Consider the following 15,297-nt stretch of genomic DNA (forward strand, 5'->3'; position numbering starts at 1 on the left):
CTGACTGGGGGAGCTCTGGAGCTGTTGGAGGCAAAGTGTCAGAAGAGAGGAGTTGGAAAGATCTCTGTGCTGAGTCAGAGACCCATGAAGACAGAGTCTGACCCAACTCAACCACGTCTACAGGGAGAAATTGAGGGAGGGCCAAGAGAAAGCAAAGAGTGTAGCAAAGACTAATTCTGTTTTCAGACACAGAACTAACGCCTAATGATGTAAATCCGAGAGAGAATGTGTTGGCCAGTGGAATAAATGAGAATTGGTGTGGTGCAGGAACTCAAACAATGCCATTAGCTACCTTTGCTTCTTTCCTCTATTCTGTGCTTCTCTGTGTTTAATTTTCTGTTACTTCTGCATACAGTGGCCCCGACCAGCTCCATACTTATACTGTCCCAGGCCCATTATGATGGATTTGCCTCAGTCTCGGTGGTCCCAGCAGAAATTGAGTCACAACTCTGTGGCTCTATGGGCTTTCTGAATGATGGAGCCAATTGTCACCACCAAGGGAATGGAATGTTCCAGGTGACCCCATGCAAGTCCCATGCCATCCCTGGAATAGAAGGTGGGGACACCTCCCCCTGGCACGTGAACTGATGATGGGGGAGGGCGGGACTACTTCCCTCACACCAACACTTACTCTACTGGATGGGCACCCACACTCACTCTCCTACAGCAGCCAAACTTCACCCTGAGTGAAGGTGCAGGGAAGTGGCAAGAGATGTCAAGGACCTCCGGACAAGCTGACCACCTGCCCCTGAGGAGTAAAAATTCCTTTAGTAGCCTGACTCAGGCTCCCATGCTTGCCCTACCTGCTCTTCAGGAGACTGTGTTCCTGGTTGGCCAGTGGCCTTTCTAGACCAAGATCCAAGTTGACTGCACACGGACCCCGTGAACAGCTTTAACTGGCTTTCAGTTGAATGTTGTGCTGTAACTTGGGGTACAGTGAAATCCAATGGGTAACGTGGGATCTCTTCATAGCAGGCAGATTACAAATCAATAAACAAGTATTGGCAAAGATGTGGAGAAAAGGGGAACCCTCATGCACTGTTGGAATTTTTAGTTGGGGCAGCCACTGGGGAAAACACTATGGAGTTTCTTTTTTTTTTTAGATTTTATTTATTTATTTTTAGAGAGGGAAGGGAGGGAGAAAGAAAGAGAGAGAGAGAGAGAAACATCAATGTCCGGTTGCTGGGGGCCGTGGCCTGCAACCCAGGCACGTGCCCTGACTGGGAATCGAACCTGCGATGCTTTAATTCACAGCCTGCACTCAATCCACTGAGCTACGCCAGCCAGGGGCTGGAGTTTCTTCAGAAAATTAAATGTAGATCTGCCATGTGACCCAGCAAACCCACTTTTGGGTATTTATCTGAGGAAATCCAAAACACGAATTCAAAAATACACATGTGCCCCTATGTTCATTGTAATATTATTTGCGATAGGAAAGGCATGGAAGCGACCTAAGTGTTCACTGAGAGAAAAATGGATAAAGATTTGACACATGCACACAATAGAATATTATTACTCAGCCATATAAAGAAAATGAAATCTTAGCCCTGGCTGGCATAGCTCAGTGGATTGAGCGCGGGCTGTGAACCAAAGTGTCGCAGGTTCGATTCCCAGTTGGGCCACATGCCTGGGTTGCAGGCCACGGCCCCCAGCAACCGCACATTGATGTTTCTCTCTCTCTCTCTCTCTCTCAGGTGAATAAATAAAAAAAATCTTTAAAAAAAAAGCAGTGATGTGTAGTATCTGGTACTCTCACTGATAAAAAAAAAAAAAGAAAATGAAATCTTGCCTTTTGTGACAACATGGGTAGACCCAGAGGGTATTATGCTAAGTGAAGTAAGTCAGACAGGGAAACATAAATATCACCTGATTTCAACTATATGTGGAATCTAAAAAACCTTAAATTAATAAACAAAATGGAAACAAACTCATAGATACAGAAAACATTTTGATGGTTGCCAGATGGGAGGGGTTTAGGTGAAAAAGGAGAAGGCATTAAGATCTGCAAATTTTCAGTTATAAGAACAGTCATGGAATGTAAAGAATAGCATAGGAAATATAGTCAATAAGTAATTTTGGACTTCCAGCCAAGATGGAAGCATAGGTAGATACACTTTGCCTCCTCACACAAACAAAAGAAGGACAACAAACAAAATTAAATTAAAACTAAAAATAACCAAAACTGCCAGAAAATCAAACTGTATGGAAGTCCGATAACCAACGAGTTAAAGAAGAATTATTCATCCAGATTGGTTGGAGGGGTGGAGACGGGCAGCCAGGCTGGAGAGGATGTGGGGCAACACAGTGGCTGGAGGAATGGGCAAGGTGGCAGCTAGCAGAGAGGGTAGTCACACATTTGCATGTGGATAAACCAGTAGGAACAACTGGGGAGCGAGACAGACCATGCAACCCAGGGTTCCACTGAAATGAAATAAAGCCTCAAAACCTTTGACTGAAAAAATCGGTGGGGTTGCAGCGGAGGGAGGAATTCCAAGACTCACAGGAGAGTTCATTGGAGAGACCCACAGGATCCTTGAATGTACACAAAACCACCCACCTAGATATTAGCACCAGAAGGGCCCAATTTGCCTGTTGATAGTGGAGGAAGTAACTGAAAGCCCACCAAGAGCTGAACAAGTGGCATTGTTCCCTCTCTGAGCCCTCCCCCACATAGCGTGCCACAAAGCAGCTAGGTGAGTTGCCCTGCCCTGGTCTTACCTAAGGCTCTGCTCCTTACTGTGTAACAAGCTAACAGGCACGCTGAGACAAAAAGATATCACCCAGATGAAAGAACATATCAAAGCTTCAGAAAAACTACAACTAAGTGATGGAGAGATAGCCAACCTATCAGATGCAGAGTTCAAAACACTGGAATCAGGATGCTCACAGAAATGGTTGAGTATGGTCACAAAATAGAGGAAAAAGTGAAGGCTATGAAGAGTCAAATAAAGGAAAATGCACAGGGAACCAACAGTGACAGGAAGGAAACTGGGACTCAAATTAACAGTGTGGACCAGAAGGAAGAAAGAAACATTCAACCAGAACAGAATGATGGAATAAGAATTCAAAAAAAATGAGGAGAGGCTTAGGAACCTCCAGGACAACTTTAAACATTCTGATATCCAAATCATAGGGGTGCCAGAGGAGAAGAGGAAGAGCAAGAAATGAAAAACTTACTTGAAAACATAATGAGGGAGAACTTCCCTAATCTCGCAAAGGAAATAGACTTCCAGGAAGTCCAGGAAGCTCAGAGAGTCCCAAAGAAGTTGGACCCAAGGAGGAACACACCAAGGTGAATCATAATTACATTAGTCAAGATTAAAGATAAGGAGAGAACCTTAAAAGCAGCAAGAAGAAAGGAGACAGTTACCTACAAAGGAGTTCCCATAAGACTGTCAGCTGATTTCTCAAAAAAAAAAAAAAACAAACCTTATAGGCAGTAAGGGGCTGGAAAGAAGTATTTGAACTCATGAAAGGCAAGGACCTACATCCAAGATGACTCTATCCAGCAAAGCTTTCATTTAGAATGGAAGGGCATAAAAAGTGCTTCCCAGATAAGGCAAAGTTAAAGGAGTTCATCAATACCAAGCCCTTATTATATGAAAAGCTCAAGGGAGTTATCTAAGAAAAAGAAGATAAAAAATATGAAGAGTAAAATGACAACAAAGTCACATCTATCAACAATGGAACCTAAAAAAATAAAAACAAAAACAAACTAAGCAAATAACTAGAACAGAAACAGATAAAGAAATAGAGATCACATGGAGGGTTATCATCAGGGAGGAGGGCTGGTGTCCAGGGAGTCACTGTGGGCAATGGCTGCAGAACCCTTCAGGGAGGACTTGGAGGAGGATGGGCAGCATGCACTTGAGAGAAAATGCAGACACCTTTCTCCAGAGGGCTGGGTCTCCTTTTCAGTCCAGGGGCTCTGGATCTGTGAACCAATTTAGGTTTGGAAACTCGGTGAGAAGCCATAGACCTCCATCTGGTGTGTGGTTGGCAGTCTGCATGGCAAACACCAGAGGCAAATGGTCTCCATGGAAGGAACAGACAAGGCAGGGTGCACAGGGTGAGAATTGGGTGGTCTGGATGAATTCAGTGGCTTGGGACATAGGTGCTATCCCTAGTGGTTTGGTACCTGGCCCTAGGTGATGAAGGCAGGGGGTTGTAGCCTGGGGGAGGACAGATGCATGGAGGGGGTGTTTCCAGGTGTCAGCCTGTTCGCATTTGGAAACTGCCCTTACAGGTGCGTTGTTGGCTATCTCTGCACAAACATTGACTAACACGGGGAGGGACAGTCCCTTCTGGGTGGCAGGGCTGCAGATGTCAAAGCAGCAGAACACACACACAGCAATAAACAAACAAAACATGGTTAGTACACGGAGTATTTATGAAGTTGATTTCTTAACCTGAGAAGGTCAGGCCAACAAAAGGAGACAGGAGGGAAGAGAATGGGTTGGGGGGAATGCCTCCCACCTAGGACTTTATTTTTTGTCTCATCCAGGCTGAACTTGGCCCACTGGCCAGCTCTGTTATATTGTAAGTCAGCCCACACTGAGTAAGGTGCCGGGGCAGTGGGGTGGAAGAGTCATACCTGCTCTTTCCTGGATTATGTAATATTCCCAGGTCCCTTCTCTCTGCTACATCTACCTTCCCCTCTGCTGGTGTAGCTAAGAGGACCAGAGGGGTTCCCACAGTTGGAGGGGGTCTGAAACCAACATACATCCTCCATTGGTGAGACCCAAGAGCAGGCACACTTGGGCACAGCATGAGCTCCTTTCTCAGTTTGCAGAGTAAATGTGAATTTTATCTGCATTCTTTGGGAAGGACACGAGTGGACAGAGTGGGGCCTCATTGAGTGTCACCAATGGGTGACCAATTTAGGATGATGTGGCTGTCAATGCAGACATTGCATTCTCGTGACTTACCACTTGGTCTTTCTATCCCTTCCAAACATTCTGTTTATACACTCTCTTTTCGATATGTTGTGCAGTTACTGTCTTGCTTACTGTGTATCTGGAACACTTGATGCCATTTCTTCCCATGTCTCTAAGCCCCGGGTTTACCCACGGTCTGTGCTTAACTCTCCCTGTGCCATGTGTTTTCTCTGTGCCTCGTTGGACCAGCTTACTTTCACCCATGCTCCACACTGACTGTGAGTTTCATGCATTCTGCTTTTCTTTTTCAGGAGAATTGAATTTCTTAAAGAATAAGCTTGTGAGTTTATATCTTTACAATGAGTGATAATTTTTACCCAATCTGTCTCACAGGAAGGCCTTCTCAAGTATTTTCAGCATCTGTGTGATGGGAAGTCACTAAAATGTGAGTGGGTTGAAGGGAGAGATATTCTCATTGGTGGTTGCTACAAGCTTTATGATGTGTGGCTTATGGTGGGTTGTTGGAAACCGATGGACTTGGCCTTGGAGTCAGATCTCAATGGAATGGGTTTTGAATCCCAGCTCTGTCTGCTACCCAATGTGGACAAACCACTTCATTAAACACAGCCTCTTTGCCTCATCCATAGTAATGGAACTAACGGTGTTTGGGTTCTGGAACTCTCCCTATGAAGCAGTCAAGGCCCCTTTGCATGCTGGGTTAACAGAGGAGAGGGAGGCTGCAGAATCTAAAGAGATTTGAGTCAAAGAAGGTTTCCAAGAGAGAAACTTCACTCATATTTTGTGGGTGCTGACTTTAGGGATCTTGCAATCTCACCCTCTCTCACTTCCACCAGCCTCTACAAGAAACCACCAGAGAGAGAGAGGACACACTTTCCACGTTACCATTTCCCCAGGTCATGTGATGTTGGGGACCACCCTGCCTGGCAGTAACCCCCCGTGACTTAGGCTGAGTGAGAGACCTCTGGACCAGGAGCACAAAGGAGACAAAACTTATTTCCCTGGCATGAACGTTGCCTGTTCTGTGCCTGACCTCCTAAGCTTGATCAGTTAGCCAGTGATGGGTAAGATTTCCCATGGAGGGAATAGCCTAAGACAGGCATGATCACGTGGAGGCTTCTTGGAAGAGACTCAGGGCTGTGGAAATGAAGGTTTGATGGACATCAACCCCTGCCCCCTCGGCTTTGTCAAAGCCTGAGTCCTTGTTCTTAGAAGTGAGAAATCCAAGTCTCCTGGCTGCCTTTGTCTCCTCTGTTGACTCAGGCCTGCGGAAATAACAGGGGCCGGTGCAGCCCAGACCAGAAATGGTGGCCCCCTGGGGTAATCAGGCCTGGGACATAGAATATGCAAGATCCTGTGGGATCTGTTTGCTGGAGGATGTTATTAGATTAGAATCTGAAGGCATAGACAGGAAACCAAAACTGCTCTTTGAGCCCTGTTACTCCTTTCAACTGTTAAAACTCCAATCTCTGCCCAGAATTACAGCGGGGGTTCTGTCTGCACCTTTGTAAGTCACCTACTTCTTTTGATCTTTTCTGCCAGACTGAATCCACAAACTAAGTCTGTATTCTCAATAAAAATCTGCTTGGGAATGGATACGGCACACCCTCTCCCCTAGAGAGAGTGGCCGTTCTGTCCCTATTTCCCCACAGGACCTGGTTGTCTCTGTGTATGTTTTTCCACATTTCGATGAGCATCTGCATCAGAGATGGATACTGCTGACCGGTATCCTCCACAACATGACACCATTCATTCCTCCATCAACAATTATTTGTTGAGCACCTACAGTGTGTGCTAGACACTGAGGATTCTCTGGTGAGGGGAGCAGACATGGCTCCAGGCTGGAATGCTGATGTCCTTGGGGAGACAGACAATCAGCAGGAAAACCACACAAATATGATTGCAAATCCTAAATCGTTTGGAAGGGAAGGACTGAGAATGCTTAATAAGATGAATATTGACATGATTGGGATCTAGCCAGGACCCAACAGCTTAGGGAGGACCTGGAAGAGAAGAATCATGGAGAACTGCAGGGATTCTGCAGAAACCATGGTGGTGCAATGCTGAGAGGGGAGAAAAATGGGACAGAGAAGAGCAGGTCATGAGGGCAGTTGGGTATTTGAACCTGAAACCCTAGAGCAACTTAGAGCTGAAGGTGCCCTGCGTGTGGGCGGCACTCACAGTCATGGCTGTAGAGTGTGTTGACCAAGAGGAGAGCAGGCATTCTCAGGCTGATCTGATGCAGGAGGAAGAGGAAGATGAGGGGAAGGGGTGGGGGGAGCCTATCCTTGACAGTGCAGAGGTCGTGGCTAGAATCCCTGCACCAGGACACATATAAAAGTCAATGTTGTGTATGTCTACATGTCACAGTAAAACACAAGTTCCTCTTATGAAAGTCATATGAGCCAATGTGGGCCAAGATGGAAAACTTATTGTTTGGGACAAAGAGCAGACTCAGACTCCTTACCTTTAGCTAGAGAAATGTCCCAGCACTGTGAAAGGGTGGGGAGGGGACATGGATTCAGATCCTGCAACCTTTAGGTTCCAGGAGGATGCCCCAACCAACTGAGCCCCATGGGCCGGGGCAAAAGAGTGTAAGTAACTTGCTCACGTCCAGAATGCTGCCATTTGGCAGAGCCAGGATTGAATCCCAAGTCTTATCAACTCAGGGTTTCCACCCTGAGCTGTGTTGACATGTTGAAGCACATAACTTCCTGTTGTAGGGGCTGTCTGTGCCTTGTAGGATGCTCAGCAGCACCCTGGCTCCTACCCGTGAGACGTCAGTGCCAGCTCCCACACCTCACCATTATCACAACCAAAAATATCACCAGACATTGCCAGATGTCTCCAGGAGGGCAACATCCCCCCATGTGAGACCCACCACTGTGACCTCGGAGTGGGGTGGTAGGAGAGATGTCATCATCACTACTGTGGATGTGGGGCTTTGCCATAAATGATGGAGGATGTGGAACACTGACAGCAGTCTCTGACTCAACCTGTAAAGATGGTGAGCTCATTTTTTCCTGCTTTATAATGAAAACGATGGTGTTATTCATTCATTCCTCCTTCAATAGACATTTGCTAAGCACCTGCTGAGTACTAAACCCCAGATCTAGTCGCTGAGGATAAAGTAAAGAACAAAACAAAAATTCCTGTCTCCAGCGGAGGTTATATTCTGCAGACAATAAACAAAAAAAGTGAAGTATGTGTATCTCAGATGGTAGTAAAAGCCATAAAGACAACATAAGCTGGTGTATGTATGTGTACAGTGGGATCTGGCATTCGAATGAGGGTGGGGAGTTATAATTTTAAATAAGGTTACCCGGGATGGCCTCACTCAGAAGGTTATAGGTGAGCAGAGCCCTAAAGTAGGGGAGAGGTTGAGCTCAGCTGCCATTGAGGGAAGAGTGTTTCACAGGCCACAGTAAGTGCAAATGCCCTGGGGTCTCCTCTGCAGACTCAGGAATAGCATGGGTGGTCAGAGAGGAATAAGGCATCAGAGGGCATGGGGAGGGATCATGTTTTGATGTCCCAGGTGACTTTTTCAAGGTCATTTCTGGTTGCAGTGCCAGGATGTAAGCTGGAACCTTGGAACTCTTGTTCTCAGCTGGGTCAGATTGCAGGGGCCCCTTTCTCCTGTCTGTGGCAGGGCCTGGTAGAACCACGTGTGTGACTCACCTGGGCTGGACCAATTCTTTTGGCAGATGAGGAGGTGGGGAAGGCTGGTTGTGATATAAGTGTCGGCGTTCTGCTGGCTCAGTAAGTAGCGTGTCCTAAGTGGCGTGTGCTGAGCCCAGCCTCTTCGTGGCCTCCTCTGTGGTGGGAAGAGCACCATGTGGGACCTTCTGCTGGTCCTCCACGAGGCAGCCTTAGTGTTCTCCATGGGGGTGGGGCTGTGGGTCATCTGCAACCACTTCTTCACTACAGACATCCCTGCAGCCATCAGCCACCCTGTGAGACTGCGGGTTTTGCACTGCCTCTTCCAGCTGTCTGTGACCTGGGTGAGTCGTGTGTTTTCTCTGTTCCCTCCTGGTGAGGGTTAAGGGGAGAGTGGGGAGAACATACCAGAAGCTTCTAGTTGGATGAATACTAATATCACGGGGGTAGAGGCTGACAGTACATTGACAAACCTGAATAATTCCTGTTAGGTAACTTTTGATTCTCAGCCTCTTGTCAGGGTTTCACAAGCTGAATGGGCTGATAGCCACAAACTTCAATGAATGATTTCCATTCTCAAAAAAAAAAAAGCCTGCTCCCCTCTGTGGGCCCACCTCCTGATTTCCCTTACTCACAGCACTGGCCACACTCTGAAATCCTGAAGACAGGAAGGAGTTGTTGTGAATCTTTGGGTCCTTGTTTCTACCTACCGGCTGACGCCAACACAGAGAGACATGCCAGCAAATTCATAAATTGGTGCTATGAGCAAAACTACAGATGTGACTTCAAAGTAGATATTTGTTGCTTTGGAGAGACAGAAGCCTGCTTCTGTCAGTAGTCAGATTCTACCTGTTCTTCTTGGAGGGTGTGATTTAATGAAACCCCTGTGGATGGGTGGTGGTGAGGATCACTCCAAGGTTGGCAGTAAGGATTTGCTGTGCTGCTCCAGAGGGCTGGCAGAGACGGCACAGAGAAAACACGTTTCTTCGGTCTCTTATGTAACCACAAGCGATTGCAAATGCCTGTTCTCGTGAGAGATCCTCGATGGAGAGGAACCCAGGATCGGGAGGATTCTCCCACCCGGGTCAGAGTTACAGGAGCTGATGATTCACTCCTGTACTCTTCCTGCCCTTGATGTTCATAGTCTACACTCCAGTTTCGCACAGTGACTCAGTTTCCTCATCTGCAAAATGGGGGGAAATAACAGTCCCCACTTCCTAGCATTTGTGGGGAGGCAGTGAGTTGAGTGTGTGTTTTAGGGCCTCACACAGAGGAAGCTGTCCATAAACATCGCTTAGTCCAATGTGTTGATTTGTTTTTTCTACAAAGATGTGTTGGACAACTGCTATGTGCCACCAGCCAGTTCTACTCTGAGAGTCAGGCATGGCGAGAGGTCAAATTCCAGAGTCCTCCTGCAGGGGTGGGCGGTAGTTATGGGGGGATGGGAAACAGCAGCACACAAGCTAGCTGGTCTACCGAGGGGCAAGTGGGGTAAGGAATTTGAGAATGGGCAGTGCAGTGTGGAAGGGCTTCTTAAGGGGGTTCCCCAAACTCCCAAGGGGGACGGGGCAAGGGTCTATGAGTTTGGATGGGGTAACCTCTAATGGAAATACAGCATTTCCTTCCATCAACAATGAGGTGACACACCACAGCTGTGATAGCGGTAGCTGCCACTTTGTCACCAAGAGAAGTCCCATGTTTTCCAAGCATGTTACAGCTGTGGCAGGTTTTGTGAAAAATCACATGTGTCTGGTGTTCCTTCCAGAGGATGACAGTATTAGACCAGCCACCAGATCTCGCTAGTTAGGGCGCTACTTAGGAGGCCAATGTAGGTCATGTCCCACATTTACTTCAATGTGTAATGTATCAATATTTTGATAACTGTGTTTAAATAAAACTTCCTTCCTTTGTGACCCTACATATGTATTCCAAACCAGCTTGCTGCCAGGCTGTGGGCTTCATGACCAGCTGAGGTGGGGCTGGCATAGGTTGGGCACCGCTGCAGAGACAGTGCCTGGGGAGACGCCCCCTGTGTTTACTGTAATGATGCAAATTTTGAGACCTGCACCAACAGTAAAAGAAGTCCTCCCTCCCCGACACTCATGACTCCTGGCCAGTCCTGTTTCATCCATGCCCCCAACCTGTCCCTCATTCCCATTGCCTTATGAAATGGGTCCCAGACATCAGATTATTTTATTCAAACATACTTCTGAAGGTATCTCTAAAAGATTAAATTCCAGCCCCCCCTTTAAAAAACATAACCACAATGAAGTTATCACATCTAAAAATAGCAAACAAATGCTGGGTGGGCCACTTTGGCTGCGGTGGTCCTGGAGGGGCTCCCTAGGAAGAGATGTCACACACATGCCAGCTGGAACAGGGACCCCGTGGGCATGGAGGACATCACAGGTACAGGGTCCCTCAGTAGGGACCAGGAGCCTGGTTTGTGGGGCTGGGGTTTGTGGATTGGGGAGAGGGGTTTGACCTGGCCGGTGCTGGGGCCGGGGTGCCCAGGATTTTCTGCCAGTGGGATGCGTTCAGCCATCCGCAGAAGGCACGTGTGGCAAGAACCAGGGGCACACTGAAATCCTTCCCATTGCATTTCCTCTTCTCTCACCAACAGGGCACCATTTTTGAGAAACTGGGAATCTGCTCTATGCCCCAATTTGTCTCATTTATATACGACCTACTGCCATCCAAGCAGGACCCAGACGTGGTGGTCAAGGACCTCCGCTTTGGGACTATCCCAGTGAAGGTGTACCAGCCCAGGATGTCCTCCTCCACTCTCCGGAGGGGCGTCCTGTTCTTCCACGGTGGTGGGGCCATCATCGGGAGCCTGAGTAAGAGTCCTTCCCTCTGACCTGGCCTGTAGTGTGACAGCCTCACAACAGGGTGGGCGGAGGCACTTCTGCCATCCTCTTGACCTCTAAAGGCTGCCATTACAACCAGGGATCACCAAGGCCTTTAGCAAGTCTCTGATTGCTCAGTGGCCAAGATATGGCAGGTATTGACCTCTTTCTGGAAGTAAGGAGGCATGCATGGAATATCCATGTGCATCTGTGCATATGTCTACGCAGGTTTTTCCCTACTATGACATAACAGGATGCAGGTTTCACTCACAGTGTGAAAGTAGGGTCTCTATACACCTTTCCTAAGCCAAAGTGCTAACTATCTTAGGAGACGCCTTGCTAATTGGATGCCCCCAATTAGCCAGGATAAAGCCCAGATGGTCAGAGACCCAGATCAGAGCTCTGGGGCTGGATGCTGAGATGTTGCGTGTGATTTTGGTAGCCTTTCTTCCCACCCTCCCCCCCCATCCCCCAGGGGATGGGAATGGAGGTGGTGGGTACAGCCTCTATAAAGGCTCCCTGCGAAACAAAAGCTGAAGGCAAATTTTGCTTTTCACCTTCTTTTTTTTCTTTTTGGTGAAAGTGAAAATGCTCTTCAGTCTTCCTTTGGTTAGCCAAAAACAGGTACAAATGTAGGTGTTTAGTAAAAGCAAAGCAGCCTAACACACACTTTCAAAAAAGCGGGGCATACTCATTTATATGTATGAAATTCACGGATTATAAAATTCACCATTTGAAAATGTACTAATCAGTGGCATTTAGTATCTTCACAATGCTGTGTGACTACTGAGTTGGAAATAAGGATTTTTTAAAAATGAAAATAACTAAAACACCATTTCATTTCACATGAGGTATTGCTTCCAGAAAACCCTAGTATAAACAGACAAGGGGACCAAAGATTTGAGAAAAATTAATGAGAGAAGAAAACTAACAATTGAGATCATTTTGTTATCTTAATTCCCCAACCCCAGCTGCAGGAAATAAGGGGAAAATGCCTTTATACTGCTTTCTAGTCTGTGGAATGCCAAGATAAATGGTGGTAGCCTTTGAGAATAGGGAGTTTAATGAAACCATGTCTAGGGTATGGTGTGCATAAGAAATGACAATAGCAGCAATATTTATCAATGAGTATTTTTTAATGTTAGTATTTACGTGGCAGGAACAGGGGAAGCCCATTATGTACATTCTCATTGCCCCGCCCCATGATACTCACTATCCCCATTTCACAGATGAGAAAAATTGAGCCTCAGGGAGAGAAGGGATGTACCCCCCACTCGTTCAGCTCAAGTGAAGAGGAGGCAATGTAGAGATTCAAACTTGGGTCTGAATCTGAGTTCACACACAGAAGCACTCTGGTGTGTGGCCAAATAGCTTCTCAGACAGTGTGAACCAGTAGTCAGGACCCATGAGCTCTGTCTGTGGTAGCTGGCAGAGAGCAGGGACAGCCCATGATAGGTGGAGGAAGCCCACTAAGCCTTCTTATTCAATTTTAAAACCTTTTCTTCTCTAGAAAGTTACCGTGAAATATGCTGTCGTTTGTCCAAAGAGAGTGACTCTGTGGTTGTAGCAGTTGGGTGAGTAAAGGGGAGGGTGAGGAGGACAAAGAAATAAGGCTGGGCCCTGGAGTGATGGGGTGGGAGGTGGGAACTCAGACTGGCAGGGAGTCAGATGGACAGGGGGAGCAGGGCAGCCAGCAAGGAGGAGAGGAAGGAAGGGGGAGAGACACAGAGGCAGAGCATGGGCACTCCTTCCGGTGGGCAGCCTGTGGGTGTGTTTCAGTGGGGCATTCTATGCATGGCATGAATTGCAAGCTGGCTGGGGAGTGGGCTTAGTTAAGCAGATCAGCTGCCGAGCTTCACTGCACAGCCCTTTTGGGTGGGCTGGTCTTCCTTGAGCAGAACAGCCCTGCACAGTCTGCACACTTAGCACCTCCTTCCACTACATGCCCAGGGTGCCCTGCACAGGCACCAGGACAACTGCAAACACGGTGGTCACATCATGTCTGAATGCTCTCTAGAGGGAGAGATGCTACTTCCATCAGCTCATTTAAGCCCTAGACCTTAAGTCTAAAAGCTCAGGGTTCAGAAAGGGAAGGAAGTTAATGGAAGAAATTGAGGCTCAAGAATGCAACACACAGGTGTCTTGGGCTCTGCCATGGTGATGGGTGAAAACCATGTTCCTTGATTCCTTTTCAGATACCGCAAGGCGCCCCAGCATAAGTTTCCAACGCTGATGACAGACTGCCTTGTGGCCACCGTCCACTTCCTCAGGACCCTGGATATGTATGGGGTGGACCCAGCCCGGGTTGTAGTCTGTGGTGACAGTGCTGGAGGGGGAATAGCAGCAGTAATGTGTCAAAAACTTGTACACTGGTCAGATCTCCCGAAGATCCGTGCTCAGATTCTGGTCTATGCTGTTGTCCAAATGGTGGATTTCCAACTCCCGTCCTACCAGCAGAATGCAAAGACTCCACTGCTCACCACTAATTTTGCCTTCCGCTGTTTCTGTTATTATGTGGACGTCCACCCCTCTTGGAAAAGTGTAATTATGAAACGTGCCCACTTGCCTGTCGAAGTGTGGGAGAAGTACAGAAAGTGGTTGGGCTCAGAAAACATCCCAGAGAGATTTAAGAAGAGAGGCTACCAGGAAGTGCCTCCTGTGGCCCATAATGAGGATGCTTACCTGGAGACACAACAAGCTCTGGATTTGATGAACACACCCTTGATTGCAGAAGATGAAGTAGTGTCTCAGCTTCCAGAAGCTTGCATCGTGAGCTGTGAGTATGACCTTCTCCGGGATGATTCGCTGCTGTACAAGAAGAGACTGGAGGACCTGGGAGTCCCTGTGACTTGGCACCACATGGAGGATGGTTTTCATGGAGTGCTCAACACGCTCAGCATGCCCTACTTTCAGTTTCCCTGCTCCACGCGGGTTCTAAATGCCATGGTCCATTTTCTAAAGGGGTTGTGATCATCCTTCCCATTGGAGCTATGAGAGTGTGGGTCCCACCACTATCCAGTTCTCTAAGAAGCTCTCTGTTGCTGATGTAGGTGATGCTGAGTGGGGTGAGGGATGGTGGGGAGACCACCATCTTTTTCTTGCTCCAGGTTCTAGAATCCCAGAGTGCATGTTTCCCTGATGTCTGGAGGGAGAGCAGTAGGTGAGACAAGTGTGGTGGGGAAGAGTGGGGCTCTCTGTCTCTGTGCACCACTGGGAAAATTTGAGCAGATGCTCTTCACTGGCCATTTGCACGAGTGTGAATGAACATGTAAGGGTTGCCCACAGCCTCCCTGAGGCTGAGTTCAGATGGCCCAGCCGATCCAGGCTGTGAGCAACAGGGGAGTCCATTTGGCTGGCCTTGGACACACCCAGGGGCACCATGTGCAATCCATGGGCCCTCACCAATCTGGCCAGGAGAGCATGGCTCTGAAGCTCTAGACTGCTGGATGGAGCTGGAGAAACTGGCCCCACTGTCTCCCTGTTGGTACAGGGTGACACTTTCCCTGCTGTTCCTCTGGAGTTCAGAGTCTCAGCTGCCTGAGCTGGAAGATTTAGGGCTGAATATACAAGTTTCCATGGTGGTGGGCCACTAGGGACAGATGAAGACAGCCCAGAACCACCTGACTGGGGGAGCTATGGAGCTGTTGGAGGCAAAGTGTCAGAAGAGAGGAGTTGGAAAGGTCTCTGTGCTGAGTCAGAGACCCATGAAGACAGAGTCTGACCCAACTCAACCACGTCTACAGGGAGAAACTGAGGGAGGGCCAAGAGAAACTAAAGATGTGTAGGGAGGACTATTTGTGCTTTAAGACACAGAACCAACTCCAAACGACCTAAACCAGAGAGAATGTGTTGGCCAGTGGGGTAAATGAGAATTTGTGTAATGCAGGAACTCAAAC

General features: G+C 47.8%; 1 protein-coding gene across 1 annotated transcript; it reads left to right on the forward strand.

Moving 5' to 3' along the window:
* Nucleotides 1-8,728: 8,728 nt before the first annotated feature.
* On the forward strand, nt 8,729-14,371 carry LOC123832328 (arylacetamide deacetylase-like 3). Its single transcript, XM_045860018.1, has 4 exons — nt 8,729-8,896; nt 11,176-11,392; nt 12,912-12,975; nt 13,597-14,371. The coding sequence occupies exons 1-4, from the start codon at nt 8,729-8,731 to the stop codon at nt 14,369-14,371; spliced, it is 1,224 nt and encodes a 407-aa protein (XP_045715974.1).
* Nucleotides 14,372-15,297: the final 926 nt, after the last annotated feature.

The sequence above is a fragment of the Phyllostomus hastatus genome, unplaced genomic scaffold (genome assembly GCF_019186645.2).
Source record: "Phyllostomus hastatus isolate PE091 unplaced genomic scaffold, TTU_PhHast_1.1 phas_scaffold_182, whole genome shotgun sequence".
NCBI classification, from domain to species: Eukaryota; Metazoa; Chordata; class Mammalia; order Chiroptera; family Phyllostomidae; genus Phyllostomus; species Phyllostomus hastatus.